The sequence below is a fragment of the Balaenoptera ricei genome, chromosome 9 (assembly GCF_028023285.1).
Source record: "Balaenoptera ricei isolate mBalRic1 chromosome 9, mBalRic1.hap2, whole genome shotgun sequence".
Taxonomy (NCBI): Eukaryota; Metazoa; Chordata; class Mammalia; order Artiodactyla; family Balaenopteridae; genus Balaenoptera; species Balaenoptera ricei.
The window spans coordinates 32,701,287-32,727,959 of record NC_082647.1 but is presented as its reverse complement, the minus strand read 5'-3'; the positions used below and the strand labels follow the sequence as shown (position 1 = coordinate 32,727,959).

At 39.9% G+C, this 26,673-nt stretch overlaps 1 protein-coding gene across 5 annotated transcripts in view; it reads right to left on the bottom strand.

The window, feature by feature from the left end:
- The window catches only part of CTTNBP2 (cortactin binding protein 2), a 161,602-nt gene that overhangs the window by 45,529 nt on the left and 89,400 nt on the right, over nt 1–26,673 (bottom strand). For 4 of the 5 annotated variants that reach the window (XM_059933528.1, XM_059933532.1, XM_059933530.1 and 1 more), the window contains 6 exons: nt 24,806–24,956; nt 21,505–21,756; nt 11,726–11,843; nt 8,031–8,306; nt 5,318–5,413; nt 4,016–4,095 (listed from right to left, as the gene is read on the bottom strand). In XM_059933528.1, the coding sequence (XP_059789511.1) occupies nt 4,016–4,095; nt 5,318–5,413; nt 8,031–8,306; nt 11,726–11,843; nt 21,505–21,756; nt 24,806–24,956 (973 nt within the window). The remainder of the gene's footprint in view (nt 1–4,015; nt 4,096–5,317; nt 5,414–8,030; nt 8,307–11,725; nt 11,844–21,504; nt 21,757–24,805; nt 24,957–26,673) is intronic. The other variant, XM_059933529.1, reaches the window with a different exon arrangement.

Sequence of the window (26,673 nt, the reverse complement as noted above, 5' to 3'; positions counted from 1 at the left end):
CAGGACAGGAATAAAGACGCAGACATAGAGAATGGACCTGAGGACATGGGGAGGGGGAAAGGTAAGCTGGGATGAAGTGAGAGAGTGGCATGGACATATATATACTACGAAATGTAAAATAGATAGCTAGTGGGAAGCAGCCGCATAGCACAGGGAGATCAGCTCAGTGCTATGTGTTCACCTAGAGGGGTGGGATAGGGAGGGTGGGAGGGAGATGGAAGAGGGAGGAGATATGGTGATATATGTATATGTATAGCTGATTCAGTTTGTTATAAAGCAGAAAGTAACACACCATTGTAAAGCAAATATATTCCAGTAAAGATGTTTAAAAAAAAAGAATAAAAAAAAATAGGGCTCAGATCAGGGTGATCTACTCATGTATTTTTCTAAATATAATAATTATTCACATTCATTGAATTATTAACTTACAGGGTTATTAATAAACTAATAAAAGTTGCAAACTGGCTAAGAGAAAAGTTTGAGTTAATAAAAAGTTCAACTATTATAATGTTATTAGTGATTCAAACTCAATTAAGTTAAATGTCTCCTATTAACTCAAGGATGGAGACTTAAAATTCACTTGGTATTATGTAACTATTCAATGAAAGTATTTAAAATTAACATCATTTAAACAAAACCAAAAAGCCTGATTTAAAGGTTTCACTGCGTTTGGTTTCCTGCATAAGGGCTTTAATACATACATTTTATTTAGCACATTTACACACATAGTAAAAACTGTTTACTACAATTAGGCCTTAACCAATAGGTTAATAACTAGTATAAACTCTGATAACACGCATGAGAATAGAAGACAGCCTAGGTTCAATTCCTTAGATCCTACCACTTTCTTGCTGAGGACCTTGGGCAAATTACTTTGAGTCTTGGTTTATTCACCTGTAAAATGGGAGTAACTGGTATAAGTAGCTACCTCATAGCAGGTTTAAATGAGACAATCTATATACTTAGAAGAGAGCTTGGCATATACAGGCATATCTCGGAGACACTGCAGGTCTGCTTCCAGACCAGTGCGATAAAGTGAGTATCGCTATAAAGTGAGTCACATGACTATTCTGGTTTCCAGTGCATTTAAAGTTTATGTTTATACTATACTGTAGTCTATTAAGTGTGCTATAGCACTGTTTAAAAAACAATGTACATACCTTAATTAAAAAATAGTTTATTGCTAAAAAATGCTAACCATTATCTGAGCCTTCAGTGAGTGGTAGTAGTAATATCAATGGTCACTGACCACAGATCGATGACCACAACAAATATAATAATAATGAAAAAGTTTGAAATATTGGGAGAATTACCAAAATATGACACAGAGACACGAAGTGAGCAAATGCTGGTGGAAAAAATGGCACCAACAGATTTGCTCTACACAGAACTGCCAACAAACTTTCAATTTGTTAAAAAAAAAAAAAAAAATGCAGTGCCTATGAAGTGTGATAAAGTGAAGTGCAATAAAATGAGGTATGCCTGCAATAAATACTCAATAAAAGTCAGGTATTACTAGGTTTGCATATCTATCATATAGATTTTCAACAATTCAAAGACACATCAGTATGACTATAGTTACTGTGGCACCGGGTGGATATGTCACTCTAGCTCAAGTTCTACCAGTGGCTTCCTATCATAACTGGAATACAATTCAAAGTCCCCACCTTGGTCCTGCATGATCTGGCTTCTGGTCACCTCTCAGACCTCACTGCCAGTCTAGACACTTTTGTACCAGCTGTTCCCTCTGCTTCAAACACCCTCCCCAAGGCTACAACCTTCACTTCATCTAGCTTTCTGTTTACATATCATTATAGGAAGGTTTTTCCTAACAACTCCATTCAAAAGCTTTCTGCCACCCCTTCCATTAGCTCTTTACCTCCTTATCTGCTTTATTTCTCTTTATATTTATAATTAGTACTGGGTATCACATTACAGAGGTATTTATTCATTTGTTTTTTATCTGTCTCCCCCCACTAGAATGTAAGCTCCATGAGGTCAGGGAATGCATCGTATGTATACATAGCTATATCCTGTAAGTTTCTAAAACATTGCTTGCATTTAGGAGGCTCTCAACAAACAGGTGTCAAACAACTGAATTAAATAACTAAACCGAATACAAAAATGCATCACACATGGTTGATCTCCATGAGGGGTTTATAATCTTGTATGGAAGAAGAAACAGTCACAACGATTCTGTGTTATTATTGCCTGAATCACTTTAACGTGATTGCTAATGAGTGACAAATTTTCATTATCTGCATCCAAGGGTTAATTGTTGGATTTAAAAAAGCCCTTTGTGTATACTCAATAAATTGACAATAGAACTCCCAGCTGAGTAATTTAGCCTCTGGTTTGCTGGTCATCAGAAGCTAAACTATGTTTTCTGCCTTAGGAGGCACACACATAAATGTACTCGGAATGTGCCGTATATAGCGTGACTGGCAGACGTTTCATTTGACAGACCTACTCAGTCAAGGCTAAGGTGCAGTTATAATCAGCTGCATCACCTTTCTAGTCATTTTATCATCTAAACAGGTAAGTGAAAAGCCCTGATTCTACCAGCTGATCCTACTGAAAGCCTAGGCTCACATTCCTGAAAACCAGTTGGTCACATAACTTCAACCTTCACTGAAGCGAAGAAATGACAGCTCTCCTTCCCATTTCTGTGTAACACTCAGGCTTACTGTGATGCTTCAAGACGAAGGAAGCAAATTGCAAAAGCAAAAAAAAGAGTGAATGTATCAGATTTAGAAGACACCATCTTTCCTAAACTGCAAAGCCTCTGAACGTTTATATGCTACTGTGGCTGCTTGTACAAAGGTCATTCCCAATGGTGAGCCTCCCGAGATCAACTGAATAATTTTGAAAACTTCTTTATATCAGGAACAAAGACATCAATTCACAGTTAATAGAAACAACTTTTGTAAAAGGTCAAACCCATTCATTTTTTAAAAAGCTTTCCAAATTAAGGCAAAATGATTGTTTACTTAATGTTTTATACCTTCAATATTAGTTTTAGATGTGTCTCACACACAGAGACACACATGCGTGTCAGGGACTTGCACAATCCTGGCTTTATCGCTCACTGGCTCTGTGGCCTTGAGCATGTTATCTTACCTCTCTGCTTCAAGTTCCTCATCTATAAAATGGATGGTGTTTTCTACCTCATATTGCCTGCCATGTAATAAGTACTGGACAAATGCAAAGCATTGAATTTATCCATTTTGTATCTAGAATTTACTACTCTCTCCTGATAATCATATTCTCCTCCTTCCTTTTCATAACAGAACTACGGCTTTTAGCTTGGTGCATAGTTGCCCAGCAAGACCACACTCCCACTAGGCGTGGACAAGTGTCTAAATTCTGGTCAATGGGATGTGGGCAGTAAAGGTGTGTACGGCTCCTCTGAAAGGAAGGAACTTGCCCTCCTCGCTCTCCTCCCTCAGGCTGGAACCTGAGAGCAGGAGTGGTGACTGTCGGACCAAGCCCACACACATGACGCCCAGGGGTAGCAGCCCTGGAGAGGGAAGGTGCTAAGACCCGCAGGGCTCACCCTGCGCCTTCCTCCTCCCTGGGCCCCTCATCTGCTGGGACTTCTGTGTTTGAGAAAAAATAAACTTCTATACTGTTTAAGCTACAATTGTTTCTGTTGAAGTGGCCAAATTAATACACTAACTCATGCTAGCATCTTTACTCAATTTTAAATTATAAAAGTTCACAGCCAGGCATCTTGAAATCTATAGTCATTCTCTTCCATATTGATGATCAATTACTTGATGTCAAGTCCTTGTTAGGGGAAGACACCCTCCTCCTGCCCAAATTAAAACACTTGGCAGGTCACAGGTAGTGTCTGGGTCCTGGCAATGGACACCTGGATGACTGTGACAGAAATCCAGAAGGAAGGTACCAGCAGTTGTCCAGGGAGGGGGCTGTTCAGGAAGGTCATGAGGTCAGAGCACAGGGTGTGTGTCAGGGCTGGCAGTGTAAGACCCCACTTGGCAGGTCCACCTACCAGCCTGAGGTAGTTCTGTAGCATCTGCAGAGGGATCATAGAGGCATAGGTCACGCTACTGAGGCAGCCTTCCTGCGGCCCTGTGAGAAAGAAGCAAACGGAAGGAAAAATGGGCTCTTCTTGTGAACTGTATAAATGATCAAAACATAAAAGAGCCTATCATAAAAGATACAATATGTTTATTGACTTATGTAGGCAGAGCTGACATTTGGCCAAGAGGCACCAGTGTGCCTTTACCATCGTGAAAATACTGTAACACTTTGTATTTACTGAGAGCCCCTGTCGCTGGCCTCCCAATAGCTCCCAGCTGCCCCTACCTTCCCCCGGAGCCCACCCATCCCCTGTCAATCACTACCAGGGCATTCAGATCCAGGCTCCAAAACTATAGCTTGTATTTGCTCTGATTGCTGGATTCAATATTTTACTGTTTATAAGCAAATGTCATCAGAGATAATCCCAATCCTCAGAAAGTTCTAGCCTTGCCAGCATTAATGTACGGGTGCATTCCCAAACTCTGTCCCCTGCCCCCGACCCCCTTCCGTGTTCAGCCACTCTCTCAATATGGTGTTTCAGCCTGAAGGAATTTTCTGGAATGGTCTCACACTTTTTTTAAACTTAAGTATCATTCAAGCAATAAAATAAAACTTTATTAGTTCAAACTGAATTTTTAAATGCTCCATTCCCAAATCTGGGAAATGCATGATGAAATCAGTAGCCTTTTAGAGTTAAAGGCTGAGAAATTGAGAATTTCTATACTACTTACTAGCTTTATGTACTCAGACAAGAAAATCAATCTCTCTGAGCCTCAATTTCCTTGTATGTAAAATGAGGATAAAATAAATACCTATCTTAATTGGGCTGTTGTAAGGATTACATGAATTTATACTTGTATTGCGCTGTAAACGACAGAGCCTAGCACAGAGTAGATGCTCACTGAAATTAGCCTGTACCCTAATAATCACATTGGTCATACATGGACTTGACAGCAATAAAAGAAAGACAGTGCTCTTAACATGGTATCTGTCACTCTCTTATAAGCACATCAGTTTGTTCCTAAAGAGAAATGCAATCAGAATCTCAGCAATCAATGATCAGGACAGACGTCACCACAGGCATAAGAAACATGACTTTTGATTTTTCCTCTTCTTAAACATTTCAAAAAACATCTAATTACTTAGTAGTGGGAGTCACACATGCATGGCCTGAGGACACAGGACAAAATCATGCAGATTCAGAGCCTGTGCTGTGAAACACTCATGATGCAAAGTCTCTCAACCTCACCTCAGTCTGGAATACCCTTACCTGACAAAAGTGCAGTGACCTGCTCTGCTTTATTCGTTCTCATAAAGTCCCACGGGGACTGGGTGAAGCTCTGACCTGCTGACCACGGCACATTTCCTAGTTCAAAAAAGATAAAATGAAATATCAAGAGAAGCTTAAAAGTAATTCTTCTTATAAGAGTCAATGAATGATCTCCTGTGTGAGACCCTAAAGGACTCCAGAGCTTAGGCTGTCAGAGACACAGACAGACTATGGAAAGAGTCACACAAAGGGTTAACTCCCAATTTTTGTGGATGGTCAAGAGGAGGCCTTCAAGCTACAGCCTTCTCCAAAGCTTTTCTTACAAGGGATTGAAAGAAACCTGGAGAGTGAAAATACAACCAAACATGCCCAGGGTGAAGTTTTCAAGAACAAAGCAGATCATAACCTTTCATGGTTCTTGCAGTGCCTGCTTCTCAAAGCCCGAGCACTTTGGATGAGATAACAGGTCCTTTATGATCTGGTCCCTGCCCCACTTTCCACCAAATTTTTGGATTCTAATAAAAAGAGTGAACTTCAGGGGCTCAGAATAAAGCAAACCTTTTCACAGTCTGTGCCCCCTGCTCACTCTTGCTCAAAAAAGGGTCCCACTTCGTAAGTGTCCACTCTGGGGAGGTATCAGTCCTCAGTACTTGTTTCCATCTCTTCCTTCCACAGATCAATTCTCAAATACCTATTCTCAGCACACCTCCAACACACATGCATACCCTACCTGTAACTCACTGCTTCTCTGTTGCCCTTGGTCCCTTTAATCCAGTTGAGGTTATCAATAAAGTTACTTACATACATACATAATAACAATGGTATGCAGGCATACCTCCTTTTATTGTGCTTTGCTTTATTGCCCATTGCAGAGCTTGTGTTATTTACAAACTGAAAGCTCTTGACCCTGCATGGACCAAGTCTATCAGCGCCATTTTTCCAACAGCATTTGCTCACTCTGTGCCTGTGTAACATTTTGGTAATTCTCACAATATTTCAAACGTTTTCATTCTTATTATATTTGTTATGGTGATCTGTGATCAGTGATCTTTGATGTTACTATTGCAAAAAGATTATGACTTGCCGAAGGCTCAGATGATAGCATTTTTTAGCAAAAAAAGTTTTTTAATTCAGGTATGTACATAGTTTTTTTTAGACAATGCTATTGTACACTTAATAGACTGCAATACATTATAAATAATTTTTATATGCACTGAGAAACCAATACATGTGACTCGCTTTACTGGGGTATTCTGTTTATTGCGGTGGTCTGGAACTGAACCCGCAATATCCCTGAGGTATGCCTGTAACTACCAGTTATCAACTGGCCACAGCCAGGTACTAAACGAAAGCCTTTACCCACAAAACTCAATGATTTTTAGATCCGAAATGCTACTTGGGTGCCCCGCACCTCGGGGACAAGAATGAACACCGGAACGGTCAGGCCTTAGCAGCCACTGCTCACGGAAGTACCCGGATCTGATGCTGGTGAATACCCATTTGCCTTCCCCAGTTTCCAGATTAGCTGGATGAGGGCTGAGGGTGGAGGGCCATTTCCTTCAAAACATAGCCGTGAGGACTTCGTTTATTAGACCCCTGGGCAGAACCACACCTTAAATAATACTGCATTTTCTGGGCAAATGTGTTCCTGAGAATCATTTATGACATTTTTTTAATGCACTTCTAAAATTATATAATAATTCTTCTGTAATAATTATTTTATGATTATAACAATGATCCATAAAATTAAGTTGCGAATAATTTGCTTTAAAAGCTATTGGTAATATATGTTTTGAAAGTGATTTAGCATATTATTTGTGAACAAAATAAAATACTTTCTAATATAATAAGCTGATACATTAATCGCATGGGGAAAATTGCCCTTCCCTCAATCTTGACTATTCTTTTGCAACCTGGTGCTATTGAAAATACACAGGCTTTCCTATCAGACAGACTGGAATTTGAGTCCTGTGTGACCTCAGGCAAGTTAACCTGTAACTAGTTATGTGTAAATGAGCCTGCTGTAAGGACTCACTAAGGTCTGTATATAAATAAAGCTCCCAGCACAGTCCTGACATCACGGGAGGTTCCCCAAAGATGTCAGTTCTCTTAGTTCGACAGGAGAGAAACTAACCAGGGACAACTAACATTTATAGTACACTTACTATGTTTACCAGAAAGCAAATCTTATCTTTTTAAGTTCTTTGGAGTCCTATCAAACAGAAACAAGCAGGTATCACCCTGACTCATCCCAAGTGGGAGCTTTGACTGTATCTTCATTCAAGTGCTTCTTCTAACTCTAGACTTTATTAGGACTCCCATCCTAAGGTAAGGTGTTCATACACTACTGCATCACTGGCATAGCCCAAGTACAAACTTCGAGCTGTGTTCAGAGCTTGTATATTAGCAAGCAGCTGCAATGTGGTTAGTTTCTTGCATTTATCAAAATAGCAAGTGCAATCACAAAGCCTCATCAAGGGCTTTCATGTTCTTTACTCTCTGGGTATTATTTGAGGCATAAAAGCATTTTTATACCAACAGGCAACATTACGTAATGGTTGCGTTATGAATACTCAAGTTTTTCAGCACCAGCAGCTGCCACAAGTGAGCTTTGAATGTATTTAATCAGTGAACTACGTATCAGGTTAGGGAGCCCATGAACATAAATAAACCCAGAAATTTAACTTTCCCTTCATTGCAGGACTGCTGATACCTAACGTGATGGATCGCACGCTGCTTGCACCGAGGCCAATGCTAGAGTCAGTGGTGCTATTAAACGTCACGTCTTCCAGACTCCACCATCCATCAGAAGAGATTGCTTGGAAATGATTTGTCAGAGCTTGACTCACTGCTTTTGAAAAATCATCCCATGATGTCTGTTTGCGAATATTTAAAGCACATATTGTGTTTTCACATTCAAAATCATCGGCACCGTAGTTGCCTGATTGAATCTCACCCACTGAAATCCTTAAGGGTATTTTAAGAGCATCTGTTGGAAGAATGAAAGAATTAGGGGAAAAAAATCCTGACAGGAAAAAACCCAGCAAAAATCTCACATAAAACAAACAGATATAAACATTTTAAAAACAAAGCAAAGGGCAGCTATCCTATTTTTTTTTTAAATATCATCAATTGAATATTCGTCTACTGGAGTAAATTTTGGTCTCCCCATCTCTTCACAGTTTCTTTGGAACCATGTTGCTTGAACTGTTTATCTTTCCTTGTCTCTTTGGCCAGTTCTACTTCCTTGATTCTTTCCCTTCAGCAAGGTTCTCAAATTCTTTCAAAAAGCATCTGAGAAAACTAGAGCCCTCTCTTGACCTCTCTATATCACCTTTTCTCCTCACCTTCATTGTTAACATCATGAAGAAGGCAGGTTACAGCTGCGTAGGTCAGTGTGTTTAGGACAGTGGTTTCAGACTCATACAGACCTTGGGCTGGGCCTCAGGGTCAGCTTTCTACTAGCCATGTGTACTTGGTAGATGGCCTTGATCTCTCTATGCCCCAATTTCTTCCATAAAATGGAAGGAACGTACAACTGAGTTGCTATGAAGAATAAATGAACTCATGTTTGGAAGGGATTTAACACACTATTTGTTTAACACATTATCTGTTAACACACTATCTCACAAGAACTAGTAAGTACTTGATAACTGGTGAACAGTGCAGTAGAAGCTTTTAAAATTATCTTTCCAATCTCTCTGTGACACCAGCTGACTAGGGCCCCCTCCCAGGTGGATAGCTCCCCATGTACTTGTTTTCATGAACTGAACTATATGCTTACCAAGAGCCACTTGTGTTTAATCCCAAATCTTCTATGTCCGTTGAACTCATTACTATAATTAGTAAATTAAATATTCCAGATACTGATGAAATGAGTTACTATTCCTATGAAAATTAGAACACTTTTGAGACTGAACAGAGGAGTTGCTATAAACAAGTTTTTAGTGAGATATGGATGAGACAACTACATAAAATTAGAAAAAAATTTAATTATCTCTAGACAGATACTGCCTTTGGTTTGCTTCATAAATATGTTTAAGTCCTCAAACAACAGAAACCACAGACAAAGCATTAAAGATGTGGTTTGTTCAAATAAGAATACATGGCACTTCAATCAGCAGAACCATATCAATATAAAGAGCTTCACCTAAAAGTTGAAGAAAAAATTACTTGGTGTGTTTTAAATCAAAATGAAATGTTTAAAAATATGTTATTTTTATGATCCTCTTCTTAAACTGACTTTTTTCCATTAACTGATCACCTAACTAGATTTTATTTTTGGTCTTCATGTTACTTAGCAGCTTGTGACACAGCTAATCTCTCTGCTCTCTGATACACTCCTCCTGGATTTCCTCACACCTCACTGGTCACCCTCTAATGTTGTTCCTTTGCTGGCCCCTCCCCTTCTTCTAGATTTCTTAATGACAGAGTCTTGCAAGGCTTGTTTCTCTTAGTTTTTCTATCTGCGTTCACTGCCTTTGAGACCTCATACAGTCTCATGACTTTAAATACCATCTCTAGACTGCTGACTCTCAGATTTATAAATCCAGCTCATACTCACTCCAGAATTCTTGCTGACTTGACATCTCCTACATAGATGCCCTAACAGACATCTCAAATTCATAATTCAAAACATAACTCCTGATCTTCGTTAGCAAAATCTGCTTCACCCACAGCCTTCCCCTAGACAGCTGATGGCAATGCCATCCTGCCAGCTGTTGCCATCCTGCCAGTTGTTCAGACTGAAAACCTTGGAATTATCCATGAATCCCCTCTCTTGTACCTCACACCCAACCCATCAGAAAGGTCTGTTGGCTCATCTTTGGCTATATCCAGAACCGAAATGTCCTCATTTACTACAATCCTGAACTGAGCTGCCATTACTGGCTCTCACCTGGAACACTACATTAATGGCCTAACATTAGGCCTGTGACTTCCTAGTTTTTTTCTTTTTGACAAAGCAGCCAGAGATACCATTAAAACGTACACCATTCTTAATTAGGAACATTGCCAGGGTTGGCCTTTTACAATTAGTATGAGATATCTTTGATTTTATCTTTTCTTAATAGTTATTTTAAAAAACTTTTTATTGGCATATAGTTGATTTACAATGTTGTGTTATTTAGAAGCTCACTTATGTTTACTAAGTTGATAAAAGCAAAATTTAAAATGAGATAGCTAAAAAAAATAAAAATAAAAAATAAAATAAAATAAAATGATAGCTAACAAATGTCTTTTTTTTTTTTTTTAAAACAGGGTAGGAATACTTACAATGTTCCTGAATTTAAAAATGACAAAAATTCTTTAAAAAAAAATGTACACCAGGTCCCGTCACTGGTAAGCTCAAGCACTGAAATGCTTACCTTAAGTCCCAACAATGGCCTACAAATTCCAGTAAGATCAGGCTCAATCCCCATCCCCTCTTGCAACTTCTCTGACCTGTTTTCCTACTTTTCTCCCCTCACTCATTATAACCCAGTCACTCTGCCCTGCTTGCGGTTCCTCAGACACAACAGATATGCTGCTACCTGTTAGGGCCTCTGTCCACTTGATGCTCTGCCTGGAAAGTTCTTACCTGAGAGATCTACAGAGCTGCCCCTTCCTCCCCTCCAAGTGTTTGCTCAGATGTCTCATCAGTGAGGCTGCCCTGTCTATCGTTTTAAAAACTGAAACCCACCCTCTCACTCCCCATCCCTCTTAGTCTTTTCCATAGCACGTATTACCATCTCACATACCATACAATGAATTATTGCTTATGTTTATTGTTCATTTTCTGACTCAATGTTAGAATGTTAGCTCAAATCCAACTACTGATACAGCTGGCTGACTGGATGGACTGAGTGATAATCCTGATATAAGAGGTCACAATATTTCATCTGATCTAGCACTCCCTATTCATAAACCCACAAGTGAACTTTTCATACATGTTGAGAAGTATATACTCTTAAAGATGGAAGGGACCCAAAAGATCATCAATTATCTTCCTAGACAGGTAGGCAACCAGACATTGAGAGATAAACTGACCTGCCTGCCTACATTCATATGATCAGCTAATAGCACACTAGACGGCCATGATTTCTCATAGCTTCCTAGTCTCATGTCTAGAAAGACAACCTAAGTCAGAAGAAAAGAGCAATAATTATTTAAAAGCTGCCCAAGGTCAGTCAAATACAAGGAAGACCTAGCATTATTTCAATAACAACTAATTCTGTAAAAAGCCATTCTATGTAGAAAAATATAATTACCCCATTTATAACCAATTAAGTGTTTTTGTAGCAGCTAGGGTTCAAAGAAGGTTAAGAAGAGAGTGAGAAAACTGTAGTTGCATTAATATCTTTCCCACAGTCCCAGAGGCCCCAGCAGTGTGGATGCAGGATGAGCAATGCAGCTGCGAAGGGCACTCACTCAGATTCTCCAGCAGGTGCTTGCAGTCATCAGTGGCGACATCGTGTGCAGTCCGATTACACTTATCTCTTTTTTCCGGCTCCAGCCCTCCATGCCTACACAAGACTTGTAGGCAGTTCTGTAAAGACACGAAATCCATTACTTCACGTCCAAGTGAATAAACTCAAGCGAAAACTCCAAGGGAAAATTCAGTTGCCTGTAGCAAGCAAATCAGGAATTCTCAGCCAGAAAGCTTCTTTCTTTCCCAGCAACCCAAATACACAGATTAATCTAAACACTGTCTCCAAATGAAAAGCAAGCAGTGCTTCATTGACATATGATTCACAGGATCAAAACACTGCTCCACAGAACAGCCTCTTAGGTTTCAAGAGAAAAAAATTAGCTTACTAAGCACTCAGTTTGCAGAGTGAAATTAAGGAAAAAAGACTTCAGCAGACAGTATCCTTTTACTGTAATTTGGAAATATAAAGCAAAAAGACTTCTGCTACAACCAGATGCACCTTGCTATCTTCTAGATCAGGCACTGCTTTCCTGGTCATGCAAGTGCTGGGCTCCAATTGTAACAAGTCTGTCCCAGAGTCCTTGTAAGCACATATATATTTGAGATCTTACACTGTCTTACTTTTTTTATTTGAGAAATATGTGTGAACATCATGTTGACTGAGGTTTTAGAAAAACATTCTCAATAGATATTGAAGTTAGGTGCCCTCTCTTATTCAGTTTTTTCTTGTGTAGCTCCAGGAAATCTCCATTTAAAAAATATCACTAACCTATGAACTGAAAGGTCGTAGTTTTCAAAAAATTTTCAATTCAAAGTGGTAGACAATTTATATGCAAACATTTTCAAATAAGGAACTGCATGGCAGGATATTACATCAGGATATTTATCAAGGAACTCTGCTATTTCAACTTCTACCACTTCATGATTTGTCTGATTTCCCACCACAGTAAGCACAAAACTGAATAAACCAGAAACCATGAAAAGGAACTAACAACCAAAACAAGCACTGTCCTTCTCTTCGCTCCCCTACACACACACACACACACACACACACACACAGGCTCTGGGCTGACTTCCACTTCTGACAACATAGTAAACTACTCAGTCTGAACAGCTTTCTCTAATCGTGCTGTAAAACACTTATTTTCTGTTTTGTAAAACATATGTTTTTCTTACTGATGTATAATATCCATATAGAAAAGTACACAAATAAGTGTGCAGCTTGAAGAATTATCACAAAGTGAACATACTTGTGTAAGGAGCACTCTGGAAGCCTCCTGAACGTTCCATCTCAATCGCTATCCCCTCCCCTTCTCCCCCCAAAGGTAGCTACTACTATGATTTCTAAGATCAGAGATTGGCTTAGCCTATTTATGAATTTTATATAAATGGAACCATATTACAGATACACTTTTATATTTGGCTTCTTTTCATTCAACGTAATGTCTGTAAAATTCATCCATGTGTTAGGAACAGTTATAATTCAATTCATTCTTTTTTAAAATTACAGGGTGGTATTCTATCATATGGACATACCACAATTTATTCATCTATTTTCTTATTGGTGGACATTTGGGTTCTACTATGGACATTCTGGTACGTGTCCTTTGGCGGACACATGTACATATCTCTGTTGGGTATATGTACAGAGTTGGTGTTCTGGGTCACGGGGTATGCACATGTTCTGTATTAGTATAGACTGCAAAGAGCTTTCAAAAGTGGCTATACCAATTTCTACTCCCACCAGGAGTATACTTGAGTTCCAGTTGCTTCATATTGGCCCCAAAATATACTTTAAATCATGAGTTCACAAGGAAATACAGGAAATCCCTAAGGGTCAGAAAGAAAAACAAAGAGTAAGCTGAGACCGCCAGTTAAGTGAAATTTGAACAGGAAGCCAGTGCTGGTTTGAGGACAAAGCCAATATAGGGAATCTTTTCGGATGCTGGGGGGATGGGAAACTAGGCCTTGGTACCTGCACAATGGAGCCGCCGAGCCAGAGGACCTTTGAATCAAGAAAATCTGTCTTCTGCAAAGGGACTGACTTGGACGTTGGCTTCTCACTGCTCCTGCTCAAGTCGCAAGGGATCTTCTCTAACAATTGTAATCAAAGTCTAGCTTTCATGGGTCTGGGGTTCAGGTTTAAAAAAATCACTAAGTCAAGAAATGAACTGAAAACTAAGTCAAATACATAAATTTTTTATCCAATTGTTATTACTAATTTGTACAAAATCAGTAAATGTATAAGATATTTAATAAAATTAACTCTAATGAAAGATTTAAGTAGAATGCAATCTGAGCACTAAACTTTATCAATTCCCAGATGGTAAGAGATAAAAATAATACATTTATTACACAAGTTAGTACTTGCAGCAAACGCAGGTAAGAGCCAAAACAGACCAGGGGGTGGGGGAGGTCTAAGCCTGCCAATATAAATGATTTTATCCATGAATTTTAGTAAATCATTTAACCTTTTCCTGCTCAGTTTCCATATCTGTGTCTCAAATATCTGTATTTCATAGGGCTGTTACATGACTTAAATGAAAAGATGGGTAAAAAGCTTTTACATTCTTGGCACGTAAAACGTTCTCAATATTTATTAGCTGCTGTTTTTGTTATAATCAACATAATCATCACCAGTTAGAAAACAGCCCAAATATTCAGGTAAGTGGTGAGGAATTACAGCACATCAGCAAATGTCATAATTCTAGGTGATGGTACTTCAAATTACAAACAGAAATGATAAAAGATGCAACCAAAATCTGCAAGATTCTTTTAAGTCTGACCTATAAAGTGGGTTGTATATAATTTTTATTACACTCAGGTAGGTCAGTAGGCAATAACATAAGCTGTAGCTTTCTCTACAAGGAAGCAAGAAATGTTGCAAAGATAGCAGGATAACGCGTATCCAAACAGGGTCACAGCTGTGAGTTCCACAGCACTATGCTGGGCTCCATGGGGAACACAAAGAAAATGAAAACTTTACCCAACTGACACTTAACAGCAGCAGCTACAATAACTACTGGAGCACATACTAAGCTCTAGGCACTGTTCCACCACAGCACAAATATTTAGTGCTCACACATCCTCACAACTTTATGAAAGAGATACTAAGCACCTCTGTGCCAGGCGCTGTGTTAGAGCCCAGGGTTGTGACGACGAATACGGTAACAGTTTCTGCTTCTCTGGCAGAAACGCAAAGTATAGTCAAGAGCCACGGGGAAAATGTGCCCAGAAAAGGGGGCTGTTGAAGTGAGGAGCAAAGTTTTACTAAGTGGAGGAGGAGGAGGTGGGAAAGGTAGAGAAAAGAGTCTAAGCTCTCTCCTTGAAGGGTGGGATTCGAGTGAAGAGAACAAATGCTGTGATGCTAGTTGCTTCTTCTGGAAATGGATTCTCAGGGGACCTAAAGTGGGCCGGCTGTTCCAAGTGATGCAGAGCAAGAGGTCTAGATGAATGAGTCTAAATCAAAGTGCTTTTAACTATGATACAGATACATGTGCTAGAGCAGAGACTTTATTTTTAAATTTATTATTATTTTTGGTCACGCCGCACAGCTGAGGGATCTAAGTTCCCCGACCAGGGATCGAACCCGGGCCCTCAGCAGTGAAACCGTGAAGCCCTAACCGCTGGACCACCAGGGAATTCCCTGGAGCAGAGACTTCAAAAAGCAGTGGCTTAGGCTTCAGCTTCTTGCTTCCACTCACATCCCAATCTCCAGAACTTAGGTAGGTGTCCATGGTCACCTGCTACGGAGGCTGGAGAACGTAGTCTTTATTTTGGGTGGTCATGAGCCCAGCTGAGAGGTCCGTTATTGTAGAGGAGGGTAGAAAAGATGTTGAGGGACAATGAACCACCTCTGCCAGGGGCCTTTAAGAGCTGAGAAGCAAGGTACCAGTGCCAGGGAGACTAAGTTGAAACCCCAAGTCCAAAGAGCTAGAGATAAGATCCTAGTCAGGTCAGGGAGCTGAGGGTCTGACGTCGGGCAGAGGGCGTGGGAGGGAAAGCGGTCTGCAAATGCACCGGTGGGGTCTGGCACACATGCTGGGAACAACTTGGGGTGTGGGTGTGCTCACTGTTTTGCAGGGCAGGGGAGATGGAGGCTATCACCATGGGAAATAACAGCATGAGGAAGCAGGGAGACTCAGGGATGAGATGAAGACAGCTAGAGTCAGCCGTGCAGGGCTGAGTGCTAGGGAGCTTGGATGTCTTTCTGGAGGCATGAGGATATGTTCGGGTAGGAAGTGCCATGATCAGCTCAGTTCTGAAAACCAACTGGTGCATTTGGAAGACATACAGAAAAAGAGAGTGACAGAAAGGAGACCAGTTAAGAGAGAACGCTCATAAAATAGCCCATTCACTCACTGATTCAACAAACATTTAGTACCTGTGGGCCAGAGACTGCTGAGCACAATATACACAATGATGAAAAGTGATTTTTTGGAGGAGGTGGAAAGGGAGGGAGGCATACAAATAATCACAGTAAAGAACAAGCTCCCTAAGTGAAGTGTGAAGAGGTGCTCTGGGGACCAATGAACTCCTGGAAGCCAAGACTTAAGCTGAGCTGTTTCCCAGGCAGGGAGGGGTCAGGAAAGAAGAGGCCATTTGAGGTAATGAGACGAGCAGATGCAAAGGCAGGGAGAGAAGAGACAGCACAGGATGTCTGCACAGTAGCCAGCGGTGCAGGGTTAGAGCAGAGAGTGCATGAGGAAAGGAGACAAGTGTGCTTGTGGAGAGAGGCTGAGGCCAGATCTGGGCGGGACTTGTCTGTCATGTAAAGATCTGGCACTTATCCTTGAAGCGACAGAAAGGTCACTTATCCTTGTAAAGACGAAAGGTAAATTACATGACTTACTTCCTGTTAGGAAGGCCCCTCTCAAGCCAGTGTAAAGGTGCTGGAGAGACTGGAGATGAGGAGATCATAGCAGGGTCTACACAAGTCCAGACAGCCTGTGATGAGGGCTCCCCAGGGGACATTTAAAAAAATAGCCTTCCCTTTGTTTACACATTCATTTATAAGGGAATAAAATCTAGAGTTTTATCAATCATTTGAATTCATTATCTTAGGAAGATGGAGCAATAAACAGAAATGTCAGGTGATGTTAGTGGATTAAGAGAGGAGGAACAAGAGATGCAGCCTAAACCCGGGAGCCCAGGCATGCACCCTCATGGAGCTGTTCGGTGGAAGTAAACATGAATATGGTCATCAATAGGGTTACCATACGATTGGCTAAACTGGGACACTTTTAAGAGTAAAAAGGGGCACTGTTAATGGTTACATTGGGATGACGGGCATAAACAAGGACTGTACTGGGCCAACTGGGTTATCAAGGAGATGCCCTGTAAAACCGTGGGCGTCCTGGATAAGACCTTCCTGAATGGACTCAGGACATGGTTAGGTGGGCTAGAGAGAAGATTTTGGAATCTCTATAGATTATATTCTGGAGACCAAAAAGATCATTCAAGGGGGAAAGTAGAGAGCGAGAGGAGAAAAAGGGTCAAAACCAGACCCATGAAAGGTGTTAGCAGAAAACACCAGAAAGTGTATGTCTTGGGTGAGGGGTGAAGCAAGGCTCTGGTTGGCCAAGTTTATGTGAGAATCCTTTAGGATTCTGTGAGTCATTGCTGTTCAAATTAAGCAAGGATGCAATACTCTGCACTGAACATTCTGGAATGAGAGTTTTAAAAAATAGCCTTCCCTTTATCTACACACAGTCTGACTTTTTCAAAAATAATTTTACAAAAATTAAGGGGAAAAAATTATCACAGAGAATCAAAAGCACAGATTTCTATTTATCATCTAGTCCCAAAGACTTGGTCCAACCTCACAGGTTATCCTGTCTGTGTCTTCTCCTAGCCAGCTACCCAACTCTGTGACAAGGAAGAAACTTAGGGACTCCCATCATTTTTTTTCTCTTTGCAGCCATAACCTAGGGAGAGGAAATCTAAATCTTGGGGCTCCATGTCGGCCTCTGTGCTTAAGACACATACCGCATGCAGACTATCCAGTCAGGTGGATGCTGGAGTGTGGGAGGGAATGCCTGACACTCGCCTGGCTAAGAGCTAAAAATGCATCCGTCAGTCCACAGTCCCTACACACTGTGAGGATGGCGTAAAGATGGCAACAAGAAGGCCACTGCCTGACCAGAGGACTGTGGGCCTGCCTAGAGATGACCTCTAGGATGGTGGAAATAAATGGCTGGAAGACAGGTAAAAAGCCAGGTGTGAGATCTGGGTTTGGGAAGAGTTACTGTAGAAGCCACAGTTAAAGTTGAAAGACTGGATAAACTCTTAAAAATAGGACTAGGCAGCTAGGAAGGAGCATGGGAGTTGCTGAGGGTTAAAAAACAGAAGAGAAAAACCAGAAAGACAAGGAGAAAGCCTGGTCAACAAATTCAGAAGGGAAGCGAGGAAGGAGCAGTGTTCTAGAAGCTGAGGAGGAGTCTGCATTAGAGTCAACATGTTAAACAACCCAGAAAGGCTGAGTAAGAGCATGAGTGACAGGAAGCCACTGGCTTGGGCAATACGTAAGCTAGAATTATCATCTACTCAAAACACATAATCCCCCAAATAAAGAATCTGTTTGTACGAGAGCTTCAACAACTAGCGGCTCAAATCCAGACACTCTCCCTAATCTATTTCTGCGGCAGGAACTTGACATGTCAGAGTTCTCATGACAGAACACAGAGTTTCACTAAGAAACTCTTCTATCCACTCACCCTAAGTGATGAAAACAAGTTTATCCTCAGTGACGAGTTCAGCTTCGGAGCAGTCACAGACCAGCTTTAGAGAGAGCTACTCTTGTTACCAAACACTAAATGGTGATTTGCATAAATTGCTTAAACATTGGGAAAATGACCAAGAACTAAGTGGAAAAAGGACTGATTTGGGAATCTGGTCTTCTATGAATTGACCTTGGGGAGTTAGTTACACTATTTCCCAAAACGTAATTTTTTCATCTGCAAGGCAAGGCAGCTGGACTAGATGAGCTACATGTCTTCAAGCTCTGAAATCCCACTTTTTTTTTTTACATTGAAAAACACGTGGAAACTGAAGTCATCTTCTTGGGTAACAATGGTACTACTACCTTATGTGGATTGGACACATATATGCTACTGCAAAGAGAAAAAAACATACACCTTTTAAACTCTACTTGTGGTCAGTGTAGAACCTCTTCACCCACACAATGATTAACTCAGAATTGCAATTTATTTTTTCAGAAAACTGGTCTTAGCAACTTAGTTGTGAATGGATTACCTCTGTGGAGTCAGCCAGGATGTAAACACTGTATCAGGCAAAGGAGGAAAAATATTTTCCAATACCCACGACTGACTAGGAAGGCAGGCCGCACAAGGAATGAAACCAGGCATTCTGGGCTTCATTTCCAACTTCTATCTATTAATCCCTCCAGGGTTTAAATGTCCTAACCATAAAATGAAGAGGTTAGCCTGGAAGATGACATATCTACTCCAGGGCAAAAAAAAAAATCTATTATTTTATTATTTTTCTTTGCAGTGTGTGGATGTTGTCAGTCACGCTCACTTTCTAAAATCTCTCTCTTCTTGTTCAAAATTTATCTTAAGCTTCTTAACATGAGAGAATACAAAGGGAGTCATATTACATGTGAGAAAGAAATCCTATTTCCCTTTACTCAACGATGACAGAGCATCCACGTTGCCAGGGGCCTGGGAAGCCATGAAGACGCCATCCTCGGCTATGAAAACACCAGGACTTAATGAGGAGTTCATAACGAAGGAGCTGAGTGGCAACACAAGCCCCCCACCCTGCAGGGTAACTCGCCCTGGAGCGTGGGCTACTCTCTCTGCCTAGCATCAGAGGCTCAGTGGCTGAACATTCTAGATCAGTGATGCTCAGGTTTTGTTTTTTGTTTTGCCTTTTTTTTTTTTGCCTTCAGGTTGAGTGCATGAACAACCTACCACTGTCAGTAACCTCTTGCATTATCCTCAGATTTGCCTGAAGGGGGAGGTAAGTTGAGAACTACTCCTTCCATGCACCTTTCCTCCATCAAATGAGATTCACTGTCTTAGATTAACTATGCACTTTCAAATTTAAGCTTTCATATTTTCCATCTTTGTCTTCCAAACACTTTTATGTCAAATGTCACTGCCTTCCATTCAAACCAATATATATATATCAAGTTCACAGAATTTCTGTAGGTATTTTTTTTAAGGATAAACTAGGAGTAAACTACTACTAGCAAGCAATACCTCCACGTTGAACTGAATCATGCCTTTTTCTCACTAGTTTTAAAAAAAACCCAAAGTCCAAAATGAACAGCTTCTGCTCTAGATCACAACAACAGGAAGTTACCCAACCGAGAGCTCCAAATGCACATTTCTAGCTATTTCCAGATATCTCCATCTGGTTGAACATATCCCAGAATTAAATTCAGCATGCTTAAATCCACATTCTATCTCCTTGATCACATCACAATGACGCCTCTCCTTTCCTCTTTCTGGGAATGTCACTATGATCCTTCTATTTAGCTCGCTCATTTCCTGTATCTAATCTGTCTTCAGTTCTTGGACATGTGTACTCTGTGATCTCTCTTATTATTTCTACCACTCCCATCATCTTTCACCTAGTCTCTCCCCTGCCACCAATGTTTTCATAATCCCCAGTCTTCTAAATGTTATTGCTAAGTCAATCAATCTAAACTACAGAGCTGATTCTTTTGCTCCTTTGTACAAAACCTTTCAATGGTTTTACTCTGACTAGTAAATAAAGCTCAAACTTCTTAATACATCACTGAAGGCCGGTGCCATACTGTGAAACTTCTCACTGCTCTTCATTAGCTCAATTGGAGCTGTTACCCACCTCCCTACTTCTGGTCTGTTCCTACTGCTCTCTCCATCTGAACTACTCTCCTCTCCAGTGATGGGTGACAAATTTAACCCACCCTGCAAGGCCAAAATCGTTTCCATCTCCTCCAGAATGAGCCCTTCCCTAGCCTAATATTTCGCAACTCTGCTCTCTGAAATACGTGCATTCTCTCTTCCAAAAAATAAAAATTTGCATTTTTGTACTGTTCCAACCACGTGTCTATTACCCTTGTTTTAAATTTTTTGAGCTTCTCTTATCCTACACTTGTCTTGTATCTTGCACCCTTGCCCCTGAACTAGGAGTTAACTAATCGCATAAATGATTCCTGCAAATGTTAGCTTACACAATGCCTTGCAGTCAGGAGCTTCCTGATAGATTTTCATTGTTAAAGCAGTATTATTGCTAAAGTGATTTAAATAGAAAAAGAAGTATGAATGGATGGCTTACTATTTCATGTTATTTCCTTAATAATCAGAATCTTTCTCTCTTCTAACTGATGAGTGAAATCTAGAATGCCCTCTTATGTATCATAAGACAGCACAGGTAGGGCTAGTGAGGGAGTTCAGAGTACAGGGCATGTGTACTTGAATCCTGGCCCTCCAACTCATGGCATGGTCTTGGTACGGAATCAAATAACCCTGTGGACTCAATCAATATCCAACTTTTCCTCTAATCTGACATGAGACAAAATGTCTGGAATTACTCCCACATTTGTTAACAAACTCCAAACTCATTTTTGTGATTAAGTTTCATATACGCTTGACCGTAAATATCTGCTGGACAAAAAAAGTTGGTTCTTATTGGAAGCGGATCATCTCCTGCAATGGTACTGCTCAGTCCCCAATTATTCAGGTGAAACACACTCAGTCAATAGCAGACAACTTCGCCACTCATCAAATTGCAACTGTGTAATGAGGCCAGCTGCTACCAGACACACCTTAAAACCTTTTGAAGCAGCAATATGGGCAGCAGTCCAGCCTTTGCTGTCGGCGTGGTTGATGAGGTCTGCAGGAACAACAGGCTTGGATGTGCCCTCACGACTCTCTTCTCCTCCGTCCAAGTCAAAGACGCCCGACTCGGGCTCCTCATGCAACGAGTTTCCATGAGCTAGGGCCCTATGGTACATAAGAAGCTTGAGGCTGTCCACATTACCAGTGTCCACAGCTGCATGAACTGGTGTCCAGCCATCCTGAAAATAAAACGACCAGGGAGAAAGGGTTGATTACAACATCAATGTTGAGAACTGCGTTATTTAAAGTTCACCTCTAAATGTTCTTGGGCATGGACCACTGAGCTGGGAAAAGCAGGCTTCCGATCCTGAATATCATAGATGAGCTAAGTTCTCAGACCACTGCCAATTAGTGTATTTTCCATTGCTATGACTCATGTTTGCTATTTGGTAAGAATTTCCTCTTAACAGTTGACCATTTGGAGTGAACAGGTACTGCCCAGGATGGTAACTAAGCATTATATATGATTAAACAAAATCTCAATTTAATATTATGAAAGAGAATGAACTTTAGCATAAAGATTTTTTTAAAATGTATATGCAAGTATAAAGTTATCAGTACTGTACTAAATGAATGCTGTTATAAGCCAGTTTAACTTACAGGGAAGAGTCCTAATTCTAGGTATCTTAAAATTTTATGCCACTGATTTCAGAAGGAAAGATTCTAGATACCAGGGAAACGGCAGACATAAAGGAAAAACAAAGTCAAGTAACTTCATGAGATACCTATCAGCCTCTATGGAGCTCTCTGTGACTGCAGCTGGATATTGATAAATGCAAGCTTAGAAAATATTCCAACTAAAATGCTTGGGCCCATTCTCGAGAACATATTATAATACTTTGAAGCCTCAACCGTCCACTTAGCTGGTTGCTAGAGCAGACTCACAACTCTTTTCTGGGATAGTGGTTCTCCAAGTGTGGTCCCCTGACCAGCAGCATAAGCACCACCTGTGAACTTGTTAGAAATGTAAATTGTTGAGCCTCATCCCAGACCTACTGAATCAGAAACCTCAAGGTTGGGGCCCCGCAATCCATTTTAACAGCCCTCTGGGCAACTCTGCTGCACTAAAGTTTGACAAACACTATTCTAGGGAAAATCCTGCTCCCCTCTGTAGTCTCTCATTGTTATATAAAGATAGGTCTGCCTTCTACTCAGGTATCCACCTTCATTAGATTTTTAAGACTTTCATAAAAGAATTGAGAATTATTTCGGTGATACATATTTTGGCTTCATTTTATTTTCCCTTTGGCCTATTTCTTTCATTTGGTATTTCATACAGCTACACTAAATATTTTTTCAGTGAGTTACAGTACACTTAAAAAAAAAATAATGGGGTAGAAGACAGGGAGAAAAACAGACAATAAATGGTAACCATCTACATTTAGACTGAGTCATCTGATCATTTGCTAAAGCTCTCATTGAATGATGTGGCTTTTTCTCTGGTTCTGTACTTCCTATCAAGGGAATCGACTTGGGCTAACAGCAGACCATGGCTGGGCAGTCGCCGGAATACCATATAGTCCTCCGCTGTACCCCAGGCAAATAAAGTGTTTCCTGGCTTGTTCTTTGTTGGGCTGTAGGTACCTTTACATGGGTATCAGCCTTGATTAGGCACCAGAGTGTTAGTGCTCTTGACCTTCCTTAATTTATATTACAAAGGCCAGGCAGTTATTTCTGAAAAACTTAAAATCTTTCATTCTCCTTTGATTTCTTATTAAAAGTCATGAGAAATAATTATTCCCTTAAGGTCCTTTATCAATTATGCTATTTACCTCTGTACTTTGGAGCCTCTGTACTTCTAACGATTTCATTCAGTTTATCAACAACTAGCTTGAGAGCATGGATTTCTGTGTTCTCTAACATATAGGATGTGACTTTTTATGTTGAACTACTTATTTTTCATTCAGATAATGATGTAAAATTCATTCCTTTTTCATATGCAAGGTAGAATTTTATAATGAATATGTGTAATACCACAGATTTCTTAAATAAAATATATAAAACAACATGAATCTGGACAATTTTCTCAGATTTTCAAAAAATAAATAGAAAGGAAATTAAAGAAAAAAAGCCCTTGCAATAGGACTCAATGGAAAATGTCTATACCTAGCTTATATCTCTGGTTATACCATTGTTTGTTTCCTTTTGAGAAATTAAGAAAATCCAAGATCTAAGAGTGACCTTAAAGTAGGTAATGCACCTTTTTATCCTAGAAAATTTTAAGGGTGTTTCCTATGAAATGGATGCAGAGTATAGTCAATTCTCTATTTAAACAGAAGAGATCCAAGGTTCAGATAACCTTTGGAGATTAAGATGTCTACACTTGTCTTTCATCAGGAATATCCTGGAGGGTGGTGATTATTACACTTTTCACATTCTGGGAAGCTGCAAAAAAAAAAAAAAAAAAAAAATTCCTGATCCCAGTGAAGAATGGGCTCCATTAAACCCACCAGTCCGTAGATGGGCCTCCACTGGAGAAATGCACGTCAGTGTAAGAAGGCTGATTTCTTGGTCTTTAAATCTATCATGATAGGTTGATGAAGACCAGTTTGGGAAGCTGAATTGAGAAGTTTGTTTCAAATGCACTTCTGTGTGGCTGAGCCAGAAGTATTATCCAAGGACTCTTCTGTGGATCAGACTCCAAATTTCTTCGGTTTCTAAATCCCTGACTTCACCTGTGCACCCTGTACAGGAGATATCAGATCTGTGTGGGACGGAGTCAACAGCTACCTCAGCCTGCTGGGCTCCATAGTGGGTTTCCACACACAGTGCTTCAAGTTCTGACTCAAATTAGACAATGACCTTGAACTCTGTGAGGTGTTGCATAATCTTAGCAACAACAAACATCAGTCGTGGGAGGAACAGTGAGCACAAATAACCTTCCCCTAAGTGCTGGCAATGGGCACTGTCTTGCCACAAACTCCCTCCTGTTTACACATACTACAAATGAGCACTACTGTGGATGGTGACGACGACCTCGATGACAGCTGACCTTTGTCCATTGCTTACAATTCCCAGGCACTACACCAACTACCTTTAAAAAGAAAGGCTAATGAACAAGCATCTAATAATCAGATGCTCAAACAGATAAGACAATGTCCTTATCCAATATCCTCAAAGCAAAACAAAACAAAGCAACCTGTATTTTAACCGATTTTACTTTTCGAGCTGTAGAGTTTGCAGACATATTGTAAATTACAGGACAAAACCCAACATACAGGTACTCACTCTGGTTTTTACACTTCGGTCAGTTCCAGCTTCCAACAAGAGTTGAATACATTCTTTATTTCCATTTTTACAGGCCAGGTATAGAGGTGTCTGTCCTCCATCAGCAGCATGATTAATATTAGCATCATATGCAATTAATAATTCTACACACCTAAATGCAAGATTATGATTAATTACATACAAACTGGGTTTGACTTCTGAAGTACCACCTGACCAAGATATTAAATAGAGAAAATAATGCTAGAGCAATTCTGCATCTTTATTTACATGAATTATTAAATATAGGTATCAATTATTCCTGGTCTTATTATATAGATACTGCTTTTAACAAGGCTGGAAGATGTATTTTAACTACTCCCATGAAAATTTAAAATAGCAGCTTTGATCAAGTGTGAATACGTGGTTTATGACAGTTCTCTGCAACCAAATTGTGAAAGTAGAGTCCTTGGAATATGTTTAACTGTGCTTGACATATATATTATTTGTGGCTCAAAATAGTTTGAACCTTGAAAAAAGTCAGGCGGCTGAGTCATTCTGAGATTTCCACTTGAGAAAATAATTATAAATAGCACAGACAGCAGGGCACCATTTGCCTCCACTATAAAAGGCAGTACGGAGACAGAAAAGGGCCATCTTGGGGAGAAAAGACAGCAGAGGCTGTCCTGTCTCCTGAAGAGGGGCTAGTTTATGAGGAAAAAGACACAGCTAAGCAGAAACACATTGCCCTGAGAATCAAGAAGGAAAGCAATGAGGTAAATTCAAGACTTCATGGCACTTAGGAACTAACTTCAGTTTGCAAAATTAGATGAGAATAAACTTAAAAAAGAGTGATAAATCATCAAATTAAGAAGGAACTCACATCTTTGTTTCTTTGCTCAGATGCATGTTTTTTCTTGGCTTCCCTTGGCAACATTTGGTTTGTTTATGCATATTTTTAAAATAAGTTACATACTGATGTGTATCTAATACACATTTAAATTAATCAAGCCCCTGCATTTCCCCAGGGTTCTCCCTTTTTGCAAACCCATCCATGCCTCTGTTCCCATGACTGTTATACTATCCAAGCAAGTGGCCCTACAGATTGCCTGCTGGCAGTAAAGGTAAAAGTATAGCCCAGAAGAAGAATCTCTCTTGGAGGACTTAGGATACATGCAAAAAGTACCAGCAAAATCAGTAGCTCTGATCCTCAACAATAAACTCAGGGTGATGAGATATGTTAGACACGCAGAAAAAAAAAAAATACTGCACTTTATGGATGCATTTTGAATTTTAAAAAATTTACCTTTATGACTAGTAACATTAGTGTAAAATGTAAAACCCGTATTTCAAGAATTCTGAGATTTGTTAAAGGAAACATTTCTATCGGGATGGTAAAATTAAAAAGTTCAACACAGCTTTCATTCTCCAGAGCCTGCCATTTCATCACAGGCAAATAAAGCAATTTAGCTATATTCTATTATTAAAATATGACTTGATTTTAGAAAGTTATATCTATGGTCAACTGACTTATTAAGCTACTGAAGAAATCACTGCTAAACTTACATATATTTTACTTGATAGGCTCTTTTTGGTTTTGTGCTCTCATTTCTTTCAGTATGTAAGTTTTGCTTCAATATTTTTTTTAATGATAAAGCAAAGCGAATAACTGGGATTTAATACTGAATAAACTGCCAGTAGGAAGTTAAGAGTATCACAATTAATATAATTCTGTTTTACTTTTAATGCCATCGCACATAAAAAAGGTTTTGGGGTTGCATGGTGGAAAATAGTGAACAGCAAACTGTTTAACAATCCGTTATATAACCACATACACAGTCGGCCATCCATATCTGCAGGTTTCACATCTGTGGATTCAACCAACCCCAGAT